This window comes from Mesoplodon bidens (assembly GCF_964165515.1).
Source record: "Mesoplodon bidens genome assembly, chromosome: 14".
Taxonomy (NCBI): Eukaryota; Metazoa; Chordata; class Mammalia; order Artiodactyla; family Ziphiidae; genus Mesoplodon; species Mesoplodon bidens.
The window spans coordinates 59,600,957-59,623,735 of record NC_138170.1 but is presented as its reverse complement, the minus strand read 5'-3'; the positions used below and the strand labels follow the sequence as shown (position 1 = coordinate 59,623,735).

General features: G+C 41.7%; 1 protein-coding gene across 1 annotated transcript in view; it reads right to left on the bottom strand.

Moving 5' to 3' along the window:
• Positions 1 to 19,982, bottom strand: part of EIF2AK2 (eukaryotic translation initiation factor 2 alpha kinase 2) — a 39,831-nt gene extending 19,849 nt beyond the window's left edge. Inside the window, exons 1-10 of the mRNA XM_081253752.1 lie at positions 19,614 to 19,982; positions 12,134 to 12,268; positions 11,661 to 11,781; positions 9,803 to 9,951; positions 7,867 to 7,990; positions 7,430 to 7,506; positions 7,165 to 7,261; positions 5,580 to 5,614; positions 3,670 to 3,735; positions 1,955 to 2,077 (exon numbers count right to left, since the gene is read on the bottom strand). Coding sequence (XP_081109878.1) covers positions 1,955 to 2,077; positions 3,670 to 3,735; positions 5,580 to 5,614; positions 7,165 to 7,261; positions 7,430 to 7,506; positions 7,867 to 7,990; positions 9,803 to 9,951; positions 11,661 to 11,781; positions 12,134 to 12,252 — 911 coding nt within the window. The 5' untranslated portion in view covers positions 12,253 to 12,268; positions 19,614 to 19,982. The remainder of the gene's footprint in view (positions 1 to 1,954; positions 2,078 to 3,669; positions 3,736 to 5,579; positions 5,615 to 7,164; positions 7,262 to 7,429; positions 7,507 to 7,866; positions 7,991 to 9,802; positions 9,952 to 11,660; positions 11,782 to 12,133; positions 12,269 to 19,613) is intronic.
• Between the last annotated feature and the right edge of the window lie 2,797 nt (positions 19,983 to 22,779).

Genomic DNA, 22,779 nt, shown 5'->3' with positions numbered 1-22,779 from the left:
ATACAATCTGTATAACCATCATGTATAAAGTTTTTAATGTAAGATTTCAAAAGTATAAAAAAGTAGAGCAAATAGTAGAATGAGCCCCTACCTGGCCATCACTGTTTCATCAGATAAAACAGTTATTAACTCCTGGCTAATCTTGTTTCATTTATACTCTTACCTACTTCCTCATCTTCCCCCTGGATTATTCTAAAGCAACTTCCAGCATCATACTATTTCATGTATAATATTTACAGTATATAACCCTCATTTTTAATGACTGCAAAATAGCCATTGATCAGGGGAGAGAACAAAACATACTTAATCATTTCTTCATTGCTGAACATTTTGTTTGCTCTAAATTCTCACTGCTATAAATGACATTGTGATTGTGATTTTTATCTTCTTGAATAGCTTTTCCCATAATCTGGGTAATATCCTTGGAATAGGTTCCCAGATAGGAAATCCATGGGTCAAAGCATATAAACATTTTTATGGCTCTAGATTAATATCTCCAAGTGTATTTTTCACTGTGTTTTACCAATTTATGAAGCCACTAGAAATGTCCATGACGTTGCACCCTTATCATAATTAAGTATTACCATTAAAAAAGATGTTAGGGGAGAGAAGGAACAACCGTATTTCATTTCTGTTAAGCAAAATGATGAAGAAGGAAAAAGCCTTGTTTTGATGCCGAGTACGTAGGAAGATATTTCAACTGCAAGGCATTGTGCATGGGACAGAAAGTAGGTTGGTTTAACTGGATGAAGAGCACCTGGGACACCATGCCTGCTTCTCCTTTGCTCATGTCATTTTCCTTCACCCATATCCCTTTTCCATCTCCTTCTCTAGTCCTTGTGGGATCAGCCTGGCCAAGCTACAAATAGTTAACAACTGCCAGAAAACAACAAGCAAGACTGGTGAACATGTGATTTAAGACCTGCTTCCTCTGCGTTTTCCTTCCTGAAGGAGTTCTGCTATCCAGTAATTGGAGTGGGGTGGGGCTTGGGAAGGGCACAGATAATACGTAAGACAAACATGGGAAGCACTGGTATATAGTGGGAACACCTCAGATTGGTATTCCAGAGGATGAGCTCTAAATCTCCACCCTGTTACCACAGTAGATACTGTCCAATATGGTCATCATGAATTCCTTCTCTCCACATACTTGCATCCACTCCTCAGATTAAGAGGTAGCCAATTTGCCCTCCCCGAGAGCTGCTCTTAGTGACTTTGTTTAACCAATATAATGTGGAACTTCCAAGACTGCTCCCTCCTGGGATGAGTTGCTCTGGGACAGTCCTTCTTAGAACCCAACAGCTAAGTTGTGAAAAGCCAAGACCACATAAAGGGGCCATGTGGAGGCACTCTGGTTAACAAGTGCCAGCGGAACTTGTAGCCACAACCAGCATCACTGCTAGCCATGTGAGAGAGCCATCTCCGACGTCCAGCCTTGTCGAACTTTCAGATGACTCCTGACCGCAAATGCATGAAGAATGGCCCAGATGAGCACAATCAACTCATAGGACCACTAGAGACAGTAATAACTAGGTGTTTTTAAGCCATTACACTTTGGAGTGGTGGATTATGCAATGATAAGACAACGAGCACCCACTAGCTTTTACGTTTGTCAAATCAGTTCATATCTTTGGATCTCAGTCCCCTCATCTGTAAGATAAGGAGATGAAACTAGAAAATCTCGAAGGTCATCTTAAGCTAAATGATTTTATAACTTTAGTTTTCATCAAGACAGACTCAAAAGGATGATCAGTGGTATATCCATTTTTTAATTGAAGTAACCACGGTTAAGTGAGATCATTTCAGAGTAAGCCAAGTTCCTCATGGTACAATGACATTTTTAAGGAGGACAAAAAAAAAAAAAAAAGCTAGTGCAGAAGAGAGATACATAAAAAAGAACAGTTGCAGGTTCAAAACACCTTCCCATTCAAAAAAGTAAAATATTACTACTTACTCGTTATTATATTTAACACATTTAATAACATAAGTCTTCTCATCAATTCTGTGTTTGGCTTTGAAAACTTGGCCAAATCCACCTGCGTCAATTAGTGTTACTTCTGTAAAATCTCTGATAAACCTTGAAAGATGAACGTTACTGTTATTCTGAGGTTCAGGGTTCGCTGCTCCCCACTCCCACCCTCCCACTTTCCCTTAACAGCACTGGTGAAATGGACTGTCTAACAGGCAGGACTCTCCTAAATAAGAAGGATCGACTTCACAGAAATTCTTGAATTGCGAAGGATAGGTCTTCCCTCTTCCCATCCCAACATAACAGATCACCCCTGAGAGTCAGTCACCTTCTGGTTAAACAAAAGCCATGGTAAAGAATCTTATCCCAAGTATAAAACTTTAGAAAACAGTGCCACACTGTGTTCCCCGGCTACCACCAAGCTGTTACAGGAGAAATGAGCACATGCTCTGAGCCTGCCTACGTTGGCAATTCCTTGGGTTTCCCCTCTCCCTCATGCCCAACATTCCATCATTAACCCTGCCAATTCCCCTTCTAAGACACATCTGCTGGTATCTGCCCACCTTTCCCCATCAGTCCAAACTTCCATCAGACTTCCGCAGAACTTTGTTCACTGGACACTCCACCTCCTCTCCTTCCTCCACTCCAATCCGTGATCCACAAAGCCACCAGTGTGATAAACACTAAGTCTGATCACGTCTGTTTATTGCCTAAACCCTCCCATAGCCCGCCCCTGCATTCAGCAAAGCCCAGAAAGCCCTTACATGGGCTACAAGAGACCACCTGTTTGGCCCTGCCTCCCTCTCCAGCTGGTCTCCTGGCACCGGGCCCTTGCTCACTGCCCTCCCAGCACACGGCCTTGTCTCCGCTCCTCTGACGTTCACATCACCTTTCCCACCTTCACCTTCCCACATGCTCTTCTGCAGAAACTCAGGGCCTCCCCACAAATGTGACCCCAGAGAAAGCCTTGCCTCACCCCTCACTCTACATCCAAGGGTTCTGCTTTCATTTCTAACCATGTCACGGCTTTTCCTTCAGACCTCTGACCACGGTTTGTAATTACAGACTTTTTCATGTAATCATCATCCCCTCAAAACTTCAGGAGGGCAGGAGCTGTTTCTATTTGTTCCTGCTATAAATCCAATGTCCAGCACAGTGCCAGGTATATATTAGGTACTTACTAAATATTTGGTGATTCTTTATTATTTTTTTAAGCTCGTATTCAATGTCCCCCTGTTGCAAATAGGCCTCCTTTGTTTTAGATACTTTATTTAAGCCCAAACACATGATCTACCACAAAAGCAACCCCTTTTCAAAGTGAAATCTGCTATGGAGCTGGAAAATGGAAAACAGATCCAAGTGGATCTATTCTGATTCCTGCAGGAGTACTTTTGTTGAAAAAAAAAATCACTGGTTTATAGAAATATTTGTTTTCAATACTAAAACCTTCCATAGATGTCAGAGAAATCCACCTGAGAATCACACAGATATACACTTACCACATTCCATTTGAATTCATCTAAATTGTGTTCCTCCAAGAGACAATGATCCTTTGTGGGCCTGATTGTGCTAAAACAATTAAACAGTTCAGGTAGAAATATAATTTAACCTGCCTGATGTTCAACAGTCCCTTAAGAAACTTTTGTCAGAGGAGCAAATGTATCCTTAAACAAATTCTTTTTCACAGTTTTCCCTCTTACCTGGAGTCCACTGTATACCTGTTTTCTTCCGTATTCACAGGAGAGCCAAATGTAGGTGCCAAAGATCTAAAAGTTAAGAGAAGCCCGTCAACTCAAAACTGAAATCAAATGTAACTTGTTTATATTAGTAGGTTTCATGTCATGCACTAGGCTTTTCATATATATATATTTTTTTTGCGGTACGCGGGCCTCTCACTGTTGTGTCCTCTCCCGTTGCGGAGCACAGGCTCCGGACGCGCAGGCTCAGCAGCCATGGCTCACAGGCCCAGCCGCTCTGCGGCATGTGGGATCCTCCCGGACCCGGGAACGAACCCGTGTTCCACTGCATCGGCAGGCAGACTCTCAACCACTGCGCCAGCAGGGAAGCCCCAGCTTTTTATATTTTGAGTCAACTATTAGAATAATGAGGTAGCAAATACTAACCTTCTTCTTTAGAAACAATATGGTTCTCTGTCCTCTATTTTTCGCTCCTTTCTTGGTTCCTCTTTTGGCCTTAACACATTCATGGCCAGCATGCTGCTGGCCTCTCTCTTTCTCCCTCTAGACTCAAAACCTCAGCAAATATATCTCTTTGAACTCTCATCCTGGTTGTGTTTCCTTTGACCCTTATACCTTGCTGGTGGTAAGCCTCCTACAACTGGAAGTTCAAATACCACCTAAAACTAAACAAATACAAATTGCTACCTCTCCCCTAAGCCGTCAAGTCTTCAACTCCCTTAACACCATCAGTGCCATGACTCGTGTCAGCATCTCATCCACAAGGAACAACCTTTGTATCCTTTTTCCTTTGCATCTTCTTCACCCAGTTCTGTAACTCAGTTCCCTCAAGTCATGTCTACTCTTCCTTTACAGTCTGTCTCACAAACGCTCCTCCTCCCTCCTCCCTGACACTAGAACCACGACTGACAGCCTGATCATCTCACACACAGACCTCTCCCATCTTCATTCAAATACCCGCATCAGGCATCATCTCTCTGCAAACATCACCTACTGTTTGGAATGTACTGGTGCCTTATAATGGCTCCTGCTGCCATCTCACTCTCACTGCTGACTGTACTGACATCCTTGCTTTTCTTTTTGGTTCAAGAAACCAAGTCACCGGGCTTCCCTGGTGGCGCAGTGGTTGAGAGTCCGCCTGCCGATGCAGGGGACACGGGTTCGTGCCCCGGTCTGGGAAGATCCCACATGCCGCAGAGCGGCTAGGCCCGTGAGCCATGGCTGCTGAGCCTGCGCATCCGGAGCCTGTGCTCTGCAAGGGGAGAGGCCACAACAGTGAGAGGCCCGCCTACCGCAAAAAAAAAAAAAAAAAAAAAAAAGAAACCAAGTCACCATAATTTACATAACATTTGGTCTTTTTTTTTCTTCCCCAAGTTATGATACCATTTCTACTCTACCTGCTTATCTGCAAAATAATGCACTTCTCTTTTGTGTGTGTGTGTGTGTGTGTGTGCGTGTGTGTTTTGGCCGTGCCACACAGCTGTGGGATCTTAGTTCCCCCACCAGAGATTGAACCTAGGCTCCCGCAGTGAACGCACAGAGCCTTAACCACTGGACCACCAGGGAATTCCCATTATGCACTTCTCGTGAAAACCTCTCTCCAAACCCACTTCCTCTGTCAGCCTCGTCCAAAATAATGCCCTTAACCAATTACTTGACCAATAGCCCCATAGGCCTTTATGTCTACAGTGTAGTGTGTGCATATGTTCAAAGATTTCTCTACATATTTAAAAGTACTGTTTGTAGATTTCAAGATTTCAGTGAGCCTTAATTATGCTTTCTACTCTGAAACTCCACTCAAATAAGGGCACATAATACTCTACAAATACTGAAGACTTAATAAATAAGGCTAATAAACTAAGTCTGAAATAAAACTACATTTCAAAACATGATCAATGCATAATGATACTCACCTCTTCACATTTCTGGGATTATTTCTGGAACTGTTCTATAACAAAAGAAAATGGAGAATATCAATAGTTTCGGATGATTAAATTAAGTATCTTGCTTTTTCTTGCCATCCTTTCTCCTGTATGTCTAGATGGTTCTTTGATCACATTTCTTTGTCCTTAGATTAACAACCTCATCAATTTGTATGCTCTCACTAAGCCCTGCTTTCACTGCACTTGGCTATATCAAAGTTCTCACCGATTTTAGCAACCAGACAGATATGGCAGGAAGATCAAAAAAGACAAATTGCAGGACATGTTCTGCAGAAGCACTGATTCTCCAGGTATAGAACACGGCCTCCTAGGTGATCCTCTGGCCAGCAGATCTTAGCAAGAAGGTGTGCATCACAATCACTCACAGTGCTAGTAAAGACACAAGTGTGGCCCAGGGATCTAGTTTAAAATATTTTCATTTTTAGGACAAATTAATAATTTAATTTTAACATTTAGCCAAAAAAGGAGTCTTTGATATATCTCTCAAAAATTAATATCATATAGCTCTTCTTCACTCAGATTCACTTTCATTCTGTTAGGTTTTGTGGGTTTTTACCAATTTTAATATGCTGACACAGACTGCGAATACCCGACTAAGATCTCTTGAGCTCATATCACCTGCCAGCCTCAGTTTTGCACAGTGACTACATTATGATAAATTCAGACATTCTGTTCATGGACAATATTGTTTCCAATATCTTCTATTACAAACAATTTTGCAAAGAACACGCTTATACATGTTTCTATGTGCACACGTACCCATGTTTCTCTAGAAGACGTACCTAGGAACAGAACTGTTTGGTGGTACAGCTGGCACACCCTCAAGTCTACCACATATTGCCAAATTGCTCTCTAAGAGGGCGGTACCAATTTATACATCCACCAGCAGCATAAAATAGTTATAACAGCAACAGAGCTGTGCTAACACTTAGTATAGCCAGACTCAAATGGATGGGTTTAAAATGGTATCTAACTGTTGTTTTGATTTGCATTTTCCTGATTATTATGAAATAAGCACCTTTTCATACTTTGTCTGTTGCCCATCTGGGTATTGCTTCTCTGAACTGTCTGTTCAGCTCTTTTGTACATTTTTTTACTGAGTTGCTTGTCTTTTTCTTATTGATTTGCTTGTAGTTCTTTATAAATAGGATAACTTTGATAAACACTAATCAGCACCACAAAAACTATCTGATTTTTAAGTTTAGTTTTTAAGTTTAGTTCTAGTTTTTTAAAACAGAAGCAGAACTCTATTCACAAAACTTTTAAGTACTATCCAATTGATAGAAGAGCTGAAGCCCGATCATAGAAAATATATGAAAATACAAAGGTGAGTAGGGGGAGAAAGATGGGAGTGAAGAATAGAAGAATTTTGCATGTGAAGAATGGGAGTTAATAAAGAAAGGAGAGAGTGAAAAGGCTGCAAAATATTTTGATTTAGTAAGAACACATGAGAAAAAAATTGAAAAATTATGGTTGGGTACTGGAGGTCATTTTTAGATGGGGAAACACAAAGGAAAATAAGATTAACTAGGAAGCATAGAGATTAATACTATACCCCTGGAGACTGGAAAGACTTGTCTAATGTGTCACTGTTATCATTGCTTTCTGCTTCATTTGTTGAGAAGTCATTTTCAGATGGTGACTCAGAAGCACTAGAAGAAAAGGGGACAACTATTAGTTTATGAATTTTGCCTATTTTTTGTTGATCAGTAATTGCTTTTTCTAAATTCTCCTTAAACATTAAACATTTTCATAAAAATTTGCTCTTTCAGGCCACAATTTGAATCTGTTAAATAACACAACCGTTTCTCCACACTTACGATGTGCTTGTTGCTGAAGAGTTGCTTTGGACATCACCACACGCAGTATTGAAACAACCAGAGGATGCGTCAGCTTTCTGGAAGATTTAAGTGCAACTAAATTACTTCTCCATAGTGACTCAGTCTCTGGGAACCAACTACCACATTTATTTCCCCACATTTACCAAACTCACAGCCATAAAGAATTATGGGGTTAATACATTTTTTATGGATGTTTGACCTGGATTTAAAAAAACAACCTTGAGTTGTCAACAGAACCGTGATCCCTCTGGGGCCTCATGGTCCCATGGTTCGTGGCTCATTTTCGGGACACAAAATAGAGGAATCCTTTTGCTATGTGATTGGCTGTCTTGGTATCATCTAAACATCATCTAACCTCAAATCAACTTCAGAGAGAATTTTAAAATATAAAAATTAAATCCAAAGGCAGTACATACCATTAAATTTTCTGACTGTATCTTTTCATAAGCCAGTTTAGCAGCCAATTGTTTTGCCTCCTGTTTAGTGGAACCTTTACCAATACCATATTCATTCTCTCCAACTTTGCATTTATAATGAAATCTAGGAGAAATGATAAACAGTATTAACCCAAATACCAAAAAACAGTAAATCTAACTCATGATTCAGGAAAAAAACACACATTAACAAAGGCCTAATATAACACTAATTTAATAGGTGGCTTCATAGTTCATTTCTTCTTTAATTTAAACCTTCAATGAGATGGCTGACCAGTTTGCCAGAATAACCAGGATTGGCTAACATCTCAGCTTGCATTTTCCAGGCAACTTCTAACTCTTTGTTGCTTCATTGAAAGATCTGGCATTAAGGTACCAAGTGGTGATTTTTTTTTTAATTCCCCAAAAGTCAAAAGACATGGAGGCAGAGAAGGAAGACAGATCCAATGAATTTTTCAGAGATGTTCAACTGGAAAGAAAAAGCCAGTAGAGGAAGTGGGGCTTCTGCAGGAGAAATAATAAGGTTAGAGTGTTTTTGTAGGAGATGGGCGAAGCATCCCTAACTTCAGCTCTAACTTTAGCATTTTCTGCCCCCTGCTCATGTGCACAAAAACCTAAGAAAATCCTCACAGTGCAAAAGCCCCATGCTGAAGTCACCCCCTCCCCATATGAGCTGTAAGGATGCTTGTGGTTAGGCAAGGATCCTTGGACAATTATGTAAGAACTATATTTAAGGTGGCAAAGCAATGGACATGGCAATTTATATCATGGAGTTACCATGCAGCACTACAGAATTATTCCAGTATGATTTGTCACAGAGGGAAACACACCCTGCCAGGGTGAGTCTTCCCCGCTAGGCTCTGAAGGGAAAGTTAGGGAGCTGGGCTGAGTGACTGGATCATTTCTAGGGCTCCTATTTTTCTCCAGCACTCCCTAAATAGAATTCTCTCTTTCAGCGATCGAATGTTAAAGCCCTTAATTCAAAGAAACCAAACAAGTGAGCTACGGGAAAATAAAATAGCCTCTTAATTTATTGAGATTGACTCACAGAATTCACTTTTGAATATTTCACTCCAATGAATCCTATCACATTTTTCTCTTCCTGGTTCTGGCCTAAAATCCATCAGGGTGAAAAGTAAAACATCCATAGCTGAGTCAACTCCGAGGACAGTATCCTAAAGTGGTTGTTTGGACTATTTGCCATTTAGATATTTTTTCCTTCTCCCTCATTTAACTGGTTGGTTGTAGCTGAGAAACAATCTCCGTCATGCTCATTTGCTTTCTGCTTTTCCCAGTTCAAATCAATTCTTCTTCCTCACGTCCAAAGTCTTAGCTCACTGGTGACGTTCTCAATATCTCTGACTGACGCTCTCATCTGTCCCCCTCAACACATCCCTCAAATCCTGGTCTCCGCACAGTCCAGGGTGAAAGCCCGTTCCTTCTAATACATGGTATTTGTTTAGAGAGTGACACCACTAAATCAAATCTGAAGGGCAAACACCTGGACAAACAGCTCTACTCTGACAAGGGTGGAAAGAGAGTCATTCCACACGTGTGGCAGAGATGTTTTCACCCAGCGACTGCCATCGTGACCTCAAGGATGGGAAGATTTTCACAACCCTGCAGCAGGGGCACCCCACCCTCTCTTAGGCTTCCTGCAGACTAAACCATCCAGATATACCTCAGAAATAAAGGATTCCTCAGATTTGATCAATTATGGGATATGGGTCCCAAGTCTTCAGCAATTAAGCATTTCAACATTTTAATTACAAAGATGTCCCATTGCTTGTAAGTCATATAAAACCTTTTCTGCAGAACGTACCAAAAAGGACAGATATTTCCAGAAAATTAGACATGAAAATAAGCCTGCTCTGTTGCTTAGATACAACGAAACAGAAGGAAAAGCACGACATCTCACTTTTCGGGCCCACCGTCCCTCGATTCACATGCTTCATAAAATACAGATAGGTTTTTCTTCTGGGCAATCCTATTAAGACGGCCTATGTAATTCTCAATGGGTGGCACTTCTGAAGGACTTCCTGTCTGCAGTGATGAAGGACTAGCGGCCTAAAAGAAAGAAATGTTTTGTTTAATACAGATGATCATCAAAATTTATTTTGTCTAATAAAATTACTACTTTTGTCTAATAAAATTACTAAATGAATAATTTGAAAGACAACTTCAAGTTTATGGATTTCCCTACTATAAAACTTTAATAAAAGTATATGTATATATCTTCCTCTGCCAGAAAAAACCCACAAGGATAAATTTTAATAGGAGAAAAGAAATCAGCCATTTTCCTTTTTATAGTTTCATAAAGAAAAACAAAATAGTCAATTTTCTTGTTTATCTGGTAAAACTCTATAACATTTTCTGGTTTGCTGTGCCCTTTGTAAATCTCAAAGAACAAGACAACAAATACCAAAGTAAAGCTATATCCTGGATCACAACTTCATAGGAAACATGAACACAATAGCATTACTCCTTCCATTGTTATCTGTCCCTTTTAAAATTCTTAATTTGACAAAATCTTGTCCAAAGTTTTTCTACTTTGTTAACTTTGTCAAAGAACTTTTGGTTTTACTTATCTTCTTTATTATTTCTTTGGGTTTTTTCACATTAATTTCTGCCCTTATTGTTATCACTGTCTTTCTTCTGCTTTTTTTGTGGGGAAAGGTATTCTACTGTTCCTTTTCTAACTTCTTGACTTGGTTTTCTGGCTCTTTAACAATTTATGAGTTTGTGGTTTTTGCCTGATTTATTTTTCTCAGTTTTGATTAGAAGGGTGACATCTTTAAGTTAGATTTTTTTTTTAATTAAAAAAAATTTTTTTTTTCTTTTCTTTTTGGCTGCAGCACATGGCATGAGGGATGTTAGTTCTCAGACCAGGGATTGAGCCTGTGCCTCCTGCTGTGGAAGCATGGAGTCTTAACCACTGGACCGCCAGGGAAGTCCCTTCAAGTAAGATTTTTCAAGAAAATATCTTGAATACTAAAATTTTTCAAGATCTTCAAAATCTGAGAATGATCCACTTTTGTCCCACATGTAAAATGACTTCTTGTCTCATTTTACAGCTACTGCTCCAATGTCTCCTAGTTTTTAATGGTGCTGTGAACAGCATGATATTTTTTTTTCATTTTTACATTTTATAAAATTTTTTCTGCCTAGATGCTCATAGGTTTCTTTCTTCATCCCTGGAGCTCAGTACTTTCACAAGGGCTGATGTTGTTCTTGGTGGTTCTGTATTTTTCTGTATTTGTTTAGTTGCTGGGTTGTTTTAATCTGCAGCCAGGTCTTTCTTTATTTCAGAAATGTTTTCTACTGAAGTCTCTTCAGATAGCTTTTTCTGTACTAGTTACTCTGTTCTCATCTTCAGGGATACTAATTATACGTATGTTGGTTCTTCATCATCTGCCCTCCATATAGATCATTCTCCTCATGGTCACTTCTATCTCTGTCCTTTTTCGCTGCATTCCCTCAATTAGGTGGAGGAGCTCCTTCCAGAACCTGTTAGCTCATTTCTCACTGTTTCCTTAGAGTATGTCACTGCTGCTGGCACTCTAAATAGTATTGTCCTGTTTTGCCCACTCTTCCCTAGGTGTACCTCTCATTCAGGGTTCTACAGAAATGGGGCCAGGAAAAAGACTGAACTAAACTTTGAAAGCAAAAGAAGTTGTAAATTGCTTTATTCTGCATGTGAGTATTTTCTCACAGAGAAAAATACCATAAATATTTCTGAGTTCCCTTTCACTAGGAAAAAAAAGGTAATTACTCACCTTCTGTTCTTTACTAATTATTTCAAAAGCTAATTTGGCGGCAGCATTTTTGGCTTCCTTCTTTGATCTACCTTCAGCCTTTGGAAATTCTCTGCCATCTATTATAACTTGATAGGTAAACCTAATTACAAAGAAAAATTCACAAAATATTATAAAATTCATGCACTATCTAACAACAAGTGTTCTGATCACCACTGCTTCCTATGACCACCTTTGAAAATTTTAACCTATGTTCCACACAGAATTCAAGCAGTCACCCCAAACAGCAAAATAGCATATCATCTTGAAGCATGGAAAGGCTTAAACCCTCTTTTTTCTCTGGAGTCCTCTGAAGTTACCACTTTACATCAAGAAGACAGTACTCTCTGGCAACTTTGCTCTCAAGCTAAAGAATTGACTTCAAAATTGTGCCAGAGCTGCCATTCTCCCAGTTTATATTTTCTAGGGATATACCCTTTTTTATAGCAACTTACGTTAAGTTATGTGGAGGTCCTGTCTTAGCCAGTTCACGATACTTAAGTACTGCACTGTTCTTTTGTTGGTACTTATTAAGTTCTTCTATATAGAAACATGGTGAACGACCACTGGCCATTTTTTCCTACAGTAACCTACAATAAAAGAGAGGTTTCAAAGAGGTGATACACTCAGAACATATTTAATCTAATTATCCCAGTCTAGTTTAAGAGACAAAACAGGATAAGATGACTCTCCTTTATACAACTCATCTCAGTCCCACCTAAGCCCAGAGAAAACTTATTACAAAATCTTTCTTTCTCTCTCAAGGACTACACAATCAAGCTAATTTCTCCAAGATTTTCTACTTTCAAAACTCAACTGGCCAAAAAAAGGCTGGAGGTACTTCTCTGTAACTTTTCTTTCTGCTTCCACTGAGTGTCAAGTGCAAGTCTGTCCACCTGCTTGAGAAGTTAAAAGCCTGCAGGAGTAGAATTATAATTATTTATGTTGAGAAGAGAAAGGTTGAGAGTATATACAAAGTTTATGAAATCATGAAAGATTTAGCTGTATGGACATTGATTCTCCTATGAAATCCCCAAAAATCCCCCCTTTGAAATTGTCAGAAGTCAGTTTTAGGACAATTTACTCGGCAGGCAAATTATGCCCCTGTTTATGGTTCTCACTGGACCAAGATAGTAGCAATGATTTAGGTTACAAACAAAATCTAAAGAATATAGAATCTAAATATAAGAGCCAAAGCTATAAAACTTTAGAAGGAAACATAAGGGTGAATCTTCACAACCTTAGATTTGGCAATGGAATCTTAGATATGACAGCAAAAGCACAGCAACAAAAGAATACATAGATAAATTGGGCCTAAACAAAATTAAAAATGTTAATATATCAGAGGATACTATGAAGAAAATGAAAAGACAATCTACAGAAAGGGATTTTTATAAATAATATAATTGATAAACACCTAGGATCCAGAATATATAAAGAACTTTTACAGCTCAACAACCAAGAGTTAAAAAATTAAAAATAGGCAAAGGACTTGAACAGACATTTCTCCAAAGAAGATATACAAATGGCCAGATATACAAATGGCCAAGAAGCACATGAAAAGATGTTCAATATCATTACTTATTAGACAAATGCAAATCAAAACCACAACTAGATACTACTTCACACCCACTAGGCTGGTAATAATAATAATAATAATACAGAAAATAAATGTGTTGGTGAGGGTATAGAGAAATTGGAAACCTCATACATTGCCGACGGGAATGTAAAGTAGTGCAGCCTCTATGGAAAGGAATTTGGTGGTTCCTCAAAAACTTAAACTTAGAATTACCATATGACCCATCAATTTCACCCCTTTGGTGTATACCCAAAGAATTGAAAAACAGGTTTTGAAATACTTATGCAGGCATATTCATAGCAGCACTATTCACAATAGCCCAGAAGTGGAAACAAATCAAATATCTATCAACTGATGAAGGGTAAACAAAGTGCTCTATATCCACACATGGGATCTTATTCAGCCATAAAAAGAATAAAGTACTGAAACATGCTACAACAGAGCTACATGTCAAAAACATGCTAAATGAAAGAAGTCAGACATAAAAGGTCACATAGTGTATGATTCCATTTATGTGGAACATACAGAATAGGTAAATCCATAGGCAGAAAGCAGACCCTGTTGACCTCTCGTTTCTTATTAGAAAGCTCTTTTGATTTTCCTTCTTTCATGGTCACTCTTTCTAACACTCCTTAATCTTCACAGCCTTTAAATGCTGGAGTTTCCCCAAGGCTTGGTCCAAAGACGCTATTCTCTTCACTCTATACTTTCTCCTCAAGGTAATTTCTCTCATGCCCATGATTTCAAAGATCATCTATTTGTCATTAACTCTAAAGTTTATACATAATTTATGAACCTCTTTCTGTGTTTCAGATCTCTCTATCCAACCTCTCCACTTGGACAACTTGAACGACTTTTAAACTCAAAAGATCCAAAATTGCATTTTTAATCTTCCCTCAAGCTGGTTTGGAGTTTCCTTTCTCAGAAAATGCCTCCACTGTGCATCCATGTCTGAAAGCCGTGAACCTGGGAGGCACCCTTGACATGTCCTTTCCCTACCTTCTGATCTATACCTAAGTCCTGTCCTCCAAATCCTTCTACTTCTCAATGACGTCTATAGCCACCATCCTGGTTCAAGCCATCACTATCTCACTCCTGGACTGCTACAAGAACGTCAGAACCAATTCCTCACAGCCACTGCAATTCCTTCTCTACACTGCAGCCATCATGATTTCTTTAAGCTTTTTTTTCATTGTTGTAAAATATACATAACATGAAGTTTACCCTTTTTACCATTTTTAAGTGCACAATTCATGGGCAAAAAGCATTTTCACAATGTTGTAAGGCCACCATCGCCATCCATCTCCGAAACTCTTTACATCTCCCCAAACAGAAAGTCTATACCCATTAAACAATAAACATTTCCCTTCCCCCTCAGCCCCTGGTAATCACCATTCTATTTTCTATGCCTATGAATTTGCCTATTCTAGGTACCTCATATAAGTGGCATCATACAAAATTTGTCCTTCTGTGTCTGGTTATTTCACTTAGCTAATGTCTTCAAGGTTCATTCATGTTGTAGCACGTATCAGAATTTCCTTCCTTTTTAAGGCTGAATAATATTCCACTGTATGAATATCCCACATTTTGTTTATCCAGTCATCTATTGATGAACACTTGAGTTATTCCAACCTTTTGGCTATTGTGTATAATACTGATATGAACATTGTTGTACAAATATCTGTTCAAATCCCTACTTTCAAATCTTTTGAGTATATACCTAGAAGTGCAATTGCTGAATCAGATGGTAATTCTATGTTTAACTTTATAAGGAATTGCCTAATTATTTTCCACAGTGGCTGCACCATTTTGTATTTCCACCAGCAGTGCACAAGGGTTCCAATTTCTCCACATCCTCACCAACAGCTGTTATTTTCCATTTTTAAAAGAGTCATATCATAATCTTTTTAAAACATCAATTCAATCATGCAGCCCCCACAAACCACCAGAATTGTTCTTGTCAAGGTTACCGATGGCTTCTCCATCTCTAAAATTAGTAGCCAGTAGTCAGTTCTCAGCCCGTCTACTTGACACATAACCAGCATGTGACATGGCTGCTCATTCCTTTCTCCCTCCTTATCCCTTAGCTTGGACACCCAAGACACCACCCTCTCCTGGTTTCTCTCCTTCCTCACAAGCTATTCCTTCTCTGTCTCCTTTCCTTGTTCCTTCCTCTTCATCATCCTTTCTTTTAAATATTGTAGTGTCTCAGGGTCCAGGTCTCAGATCTCTCTGCTCTACTTACACTCATTCCCCTGATGATCCCCTTGAGGCTTGTGGCTTTAAATTCCACCTACACAGAGATAGTTCTCAAAAGAATGCCTCCCCCACTGACTCTTTCGGGCTCCCAACTGCTTCTGTCCAATATGCTCCCTCCTGAAGTGCTCTGGAGTCTACCCGTTATGCTGCTTTGCCTGGTTAACTCCTGCTTCCTATAGATCTCAGCTCAAATGTTACTTCCCAGACACCCTAGAAGAGGTCCTGGTTTGATGCTCTATCATAGCCCTTGTCTCCTTTATTACAATTGCTAATTTAACCCACTGTCTTCCAAAAGAGACCATGAGCTATAAGAGGGGACAGGCTTATAATAGGTGCTTAATAGTGAATAAATGAATACCGAAATATCTGCAGATCTCCCTTACCTCCATGACTTGTAACATGCTTTTCTCTCTGTTTGGAACGCAATAGCTGCATCCTCTATCTACCAGGAAATTCCCAATCATCTGTGAGGATCAATACATCCTTCTTTGATGCTGAGAGAGCAGCTAGTACCCCTCCACGGGTCTGCCACCCACCTTGCCCAGCTCCCATCATAGTTGTGACTGCTTTTTTTTTTTTTTTTTTTGCGGTACGCAGGCCTCTCACTGCCGTGGCCTCTCCCGTTGCGGAGCACAGGCTCCGGACACGCAGGCCCAGTGGCCATGGCTCACGGGCCCAGCCACTCCGCAGCATGTGGGATCCTCCCGGACCGGGGCACGAACCCGTGTCCCCTGCATCGGCAGGAGGACTCTCAACCACTGTGCCACCAGGGAAGCCCGTGACTGCTTTTTAAACCAGTTAGTGAGCTCTCTGGGGAGCTAGTTCTATGTCTTACTCATCTTTGTATAACTGACACCCCGTGACAAGTGGTAAATGATGAACACTTGGACAGTATATAGGTAAATGACAGAATGATTCATTAAAATTAAGTACTCCACTTTAAACCTCCTCACCGTCTCCCTTTTCTTCATCTGCTCTTTTCTTTGCATCCTTTCTTCGTTCATTCGGTAAATGCTTAGTAAGTGTTAGGCACTGTTCTGATGCTGGGTATACAGATGTGTACAAGACAAATCAAGCCCCTACCTGCATTCCACCGAAGAAAGAAAGAAGATGACCAAGTCCAGAAACAAATAACAGGAGGGGATAACAGGTGGCTGGAAGTGCTACAATGAAATGAAATAGGGCTATGAGATAGAAGGGTGTTAATAGGTGGGGGCAGAGAAACGGGGGAGCTGGTTTTGATACAGTGGTCAGGGAAGACCCCTCTTAGGAGGCAATATTTAAATCAAGCCTGGGTGATGAGAAAGTCCACCGTACTTAGATATGGGGGAAGAGCATCTCAGGCAGAGGAAGCCTGGAGGCAGGCAAAAAGGTCAAGGAGATTGCTGCACAGGGAAACGGTGGGAAATGAGTCTGAGAGGTAGGCAGGTGCCACAGCACATAGACCTTGAAGGCCAAGGTCAGGATTGTGGAAGTTATTCTAATTGCAGTGGGAAGCTATTGGAGGGTTCTCAGCAGAGGGGTGATGTGGTTGGATTTATGTTTTTAATGATTACTCTAATGTTATGTAAAGAACAGAGTATGAGGGGTGGGTGTAGAAAAGATGAGTGGAGCATAAGTAGAAGTCAGGAGACCAAGTTGGGGCTGCCGCAGTGGTTCGGGTGAGCAATGCTGGTGGCTGGAAGGGCTTAGATATGAGCAAAGGTGTTGGCTTCACATCACAGCTTAGTGTTGTGGAGAGGGCTATGCTTTAAAGCCACATAGATCTGGGCGAGGCACCTCTTTGAACCTTTGATTCATGACATGAAAACACCTGATTCACAGGTTGTTGTGAGGAGTAAATCAGACAAAAAGCATCCAGCAGGGTCTCCCACACCACTGGCCCTCAATAAACAATGCTTCTGGTCTACAATTCCAAAATCCAAAAGCACTGAAAACTGAGGTTTACTTTGTTTTCATTTGTTTTGTTTTTGGTGGGTGTGTAGCCCCCCATCTAGACCTGAACTGACATGAGCTATTTAGAGTCTTAATTGTACTCTGTTGTCGATTTATATATTTCACTGCAGAAATATGTTTTACGATAGAGTGTTGCCCCCAAACCCTACAGAGAACATTACAAATAAATAGGATTTTTACTGCCTTGCCTTTCTAAAATCCAATAATCTCTGAGTACCACAACATACCTGGCCCAAGGGTTTCAGATAAGGATCTGTAGCGGTACCGTTATCTTCAGGAACCAAAGTGTCATTTAGTTTAGTCACGAGTATGAGACCATACATCCGACTGAAGGAGGTCATAGATCTCAGAACAGTAGTTATGGAAGAGTCCTTAGCAATTATTTAACCTGAAGTCCTATCAAAATACCCTAAATCCTCAACACTTTTAACTTTAAGTAACTGCTGATCTTCAGAATGACAAGCCAGTTTGAATTTAAGTGAAATACATGTGTAAACAAATAAGGTGTTAAATTGGCATTTTTGAAAAAGTACTTATAAGTTTGGAAAAAAAGAAACAGGTGTCTCTTTTCAACTGTTTTTAATAAATCTTATTTTAATACTATGTTACCATCTTCCTAAAAGAAATCTCCATCATAATCACTAATAAGTATTATGTGTCCATCTTTCTCATGCCCAGAAGTTACTTTGGCTGTGCCTTGATACCCTTAAGGCAGACTGTAAGCCCCTGTGGACCTAGCCCCCTCAAAGGGCCTGTGCAAAGCTTGGCAAACAACGTGCATTCAACTAATAACTGATGAACTGAATGAATAAACTATAGATCCAGTGTTAAGGATCTTCAGGTTCAAATAAACAAACAGAAGAACAAGAGCATAAACTGCCCAAGATTCTAAGTTCCTAAGTGACAGCAGGGAGTCTGTCTTTTAGCTTTCTGGCAAGGCATTTTTAGTACTAAAGAAATCACAGACAAAGCGAGAGAGGCATGGACATATATACACTACCAAACGTGAGGTAGATAGCTAGTGGGAAGCAGCCGCATAGCACAGGGAGATCAGCTCGGTGCTTTGTGACCGCCTGGAGGGGTGGGATAGGGAGGGTGGGAGGGAGGGAGACACAAAAGGGAAGAGATATGGGAACATATGTATATGTATAACTGATTCACTTTGTTATAAAGCAGAAACTAACACACCATTGTAAAGCAATTATACTCCAATAAAGATGTAAAAAAAAAAATCACAGGCAATACGAAGTCTCATATTCTGTAATTCAAAAGAGAATTTATGAATCAAAAACAAAGATTTAATGAATACCTATTACATACTGGGTTATACTGGAGAACAAAACCCTACTCTTGTGAACTTACTAGTGGAGGAAAATGGACAAACCCATAAAAAATGTCACAAGGTGATAAGTACTACGTTGAAAACGAAAGCAGAGTAGGGGGGACAGCAAGGGAAGAGTGGGGTTTCTTACATGCAGGTTGTTCAGGGAAGGCTGCTCTGATACAGTGACATTGTATCTGGGGGAAGAGCTTTCCAGGAAAAAACAGGCAGTGCAAAGGCCCAGAGGCAGCGACAGTGCTTGGCTCTGCCCCAAGAACAGCCATGAGGCCTGTGTGGTCAGAACGCAGGGAGCAGGTGGCCTTGTCTGTAGGCCAATAACCTTTTATAGGATTCTGATGAAGCTACTGGGGAGAGGGGTTGGGGGGTGTCCTGTTCTGCCTTAAAGGGCCTCGGGCGTCTACGGTGTTGAGAAGAAGTGGGGGGTGCGGGGGACAGAGTTGGGGCGGGGTCTAAAGATGGGCAATTGGGGAACAATTGTAACGACCCAGGCAAGAGATTTTTGGCTGGGGATTTTTTTAGCCAATGTTTTGGGCAATTCAGGCCTCCGTATTAATACTCCCATCTATCTGTCAAGCCATAGGGCTTTTCCATTTTCCACTAGTTGCTCCCGTCCCGGACCAGGGCTAGTAGTCACTTGCTCGTTTAAGAATTGTTCGCGGGAAGAAAATGACTTTCAGCGCCCACCGCGCCCAGCGCGCTGCACGCTCCTTTCCCCGGATCCAGCAAGGGCTCCGCACCTCTGCTGAGGGCCTCGGACAGCGTTATCGAGGCGGCGGCCCAGGGGTCAGGGGCATCTTACCAGAGTCCAGTCCCGGGCTGGGGATGCGGGCTGCTCGCGCCTCGGTGGCTGCCGGCTGGCTGGCCCTCGCCGCTCACCCGCGCCGCTGCTGTCCGCAGAATCTTGGCGGGCTCTGGGTAGGTCGCTCTCGGTTTCGTTTTCTCCGCAGACTCCGCCTTCCTTCTTCTCCGTCTTCCTCCCGCCCCCCCGCACGGCTCCGTACGGGTCCGCACACGTCCTCACGGGTCCGCACGCGTCCTCAGGGGTCCGCACACGTCCGCACAGGCTCAGCGATAGCGGGAAACTGGCGCCTCCACCCCGAGTCCGCGTGGGGGGTACCGCGGGGCGGACCGGGCACGTCCAAGACCCTGCAGCCCCACCCCGGCTTCTGGGGCTGTTCTCGGCCCCCTTGCGGGCAGGGTACTCCGGGAGGGGCAGGACATCGAGGTCTCCGAGGCCCGCGACGTGGCAGGCGCTCTGTGATCAACGCTCCAGTTTCCTCTTCAACACAAATATTTGGGATGGGGTTGGGGGGCTGGATATCATCAGCTCCATTTTATTAATGGAAGAAAACTGAGTAAATTAACTCTCCCAGTGCAAAGCCAGGATTCCTTTTCCCACAACCACCATTCCTTTGCCCTCCTCCTTCTCCTCACGTTAACCAGGCTGGGGATGAAGAGGCCTGGGGGCATAATTTCCCTTTCTATCTGTTTCCACCCATCCATCCATTCATTCAACAGGTACTTGCCAGCTGCTGTATCAAGTACCAGCCAATCCAGCAGTTAGGAGAGCTACCTGCTGCCTTCGGGACCTCCTGGAGTTTACCACCAAAGTCCTTACCAGTAGTCCCAGATTTATAAGAAATCCTACTCACCTAAGGGACTATGACACACTCCCAGAGTAATACTGGCACCTTGACACAGTGACTGAGGAGTGCTGAAGACTTAACCTCACAACAGTACTTCAAGGTAGGTACCATTTAACAGATGAGAAAACTGAGGCCTGAGGCACAGAGAAGTAACAGCTGGTGAGCAGGGGAGCTAGAATTAGAACCAGGATCCTGTACCTCAACATCCTAGTGAGGGTGAGGGAGAGAGGCAGTTCCAAGATGGACTTCATGTACACATTACGTATTGACCATTGGCTCCAGGCATCCTTTCCCACGTCTCTTCTGCACACACCCCCCCCCACCCCCGTATTGCAGGTTATCAATGGCTAAACACTATATTTTCCTTGATTGAAGTTCCCCAAATATGAAGCACCGGTGGGAGGTTTAGAAGGCAGATAGGAGGCAGAGACATCTTTCTGTGGCCCTTTGAGATGACAAGAAATCTCCAACTGTAGTGGCCATTTGCAGGAGTCCATTTTCCAGCTTCGTGGGTGTGGGGTGGTTGTTTCAGAGGCAATGGCAGTAGCAATGACATGTTTTCTGACTTTTTGAAGCCCCTGAACTGTCCAAAAGAGCTTAAAGAAAGAAAGCTCTGACAAGCTCAAGCATGGTCAGAGGACACAAGCTTTTATGACTGCCTCAGAAGATCCTCTTACTTCATGTAGTCTCAGGGCTGATGGAGCAGAAATTAGCTACAGAGTCCAGTGCTGCAGGTAGCCGAATTTCTATATAACTTTAATTTGCAGCCTCACCAGGTCTCTTCTAGGAACATTGAGGCTATTGACTGGGAAAGAATGAGGACTTGGGAATTTGGGTGGATTTGAATGAGTCCATTGCCCTCCCAAATTCTGCTGAGTCACCACAGTCCTTCCATCCTTGTTGGATAAGTCTGGTACAGCCAAGCTTGAAGAGCCTGAATTAGTCACCTTGCAAGGATGTGCTGAAATTTCCAAACACCCCATTCCTCCCTCTTGTCTTCACTCCTAGAACTAGAATCAGATGCTAGGATGCCGCAAGAGGATACAGACAAGATCTGATCCAGAGGATATAGTTTACATAATGAAAGAATTATAAGATTTCGCTAATTTTTATCAGCAGAAACCCAAGAAAAGTGCATGGATATGCTTCTAAAGGTGACATGAAAAACGGAACATAGTTTAGATTATGCACTCAGTGTGCTGGCTCCAGCAGCTGGGAATGGTTCTAAGAGTTTGTTTAGTTGGCTTACTATAAGCTGGGCTCAGTGGTGGCCCACATTAAATGAAATAGTGATGCCAAGTAATACAGATGAAGAAATCAAAAATACTTAAGGAGTCAGGAATATTAGAGTAGATTAATCATATGCAACCTATTCCTTCACTTTCTAACCATGCCCCCCCAAGAATATCCAAAGGACCCTCCTTCACCAGGCATTCAGAAATATAGTTTCATCTTTGAAAAGCTCTGTATTGGCTGCCCACTGTGCCTGGGGAATGTCGATGGGAGATGTTGCCATTGAAAAACTACCTGATTTCAATGGGGATTATGGCTCCCAGAGTGGCAACGTCCATGTGGCAACACTTAACTCCACCCGCCCCTCCAAAACAAAGGGCAGCAGGGTCAGAGCAGTAGTCAGAAAGGTTTGCTCACCAGAGATCTTTAGTGGTGGTAAACTGGTCCTGGAGTTTCTAGTACTGAAATAGATGGCAGCCCACAGGTGTATTACATGAGCAGATATGTGAGACCCCCATGGCACTCACTCCCACTCTATCAACCCACACCCCTGATCTCATGGGGAGTTCCTTGTGAACAGGTGACTTAGAAAGAAAAATTCAGTTGAAGCACAATACACTGGCATTAATTGGAAGTAGACTGATATATTCCGACAGCTCTTCAGGGAGGTAGCCCTAAAAGATACTGGGAAAAAGGAAAATCTTCCCAGTGGGTGGAACTTTGAGCAGGTGGAACTATATTTAGTTGCCACTTGGAAGGAGAAAATGCTAGTGGCCTGGACAGTACCAGTAGCTAGCAATTTACCTGGATATTCAGAGATTTGGAAAAAGCAAGATCAGAGGGTTGATGATAAGGAGGTCTGGGGAAAAGGATGCGGGTGATCACTTGGAATGGACAAAGAGTATGAGTGTAATGGGTCCCCTTGTGAATATTCATCAAAGGTACCCCCTGCTGAGGAGACTTGAGAAGCAGGTGTGCAAGAAAACTTCTGTAGATGTCAGTCGGGCTTTTCCCCAGCTAGCCCAGCGCTTGCTTGTTCAACACAAATGAAGAGCCTTCGGCAGTAGGCATGGATGATATGTGTGA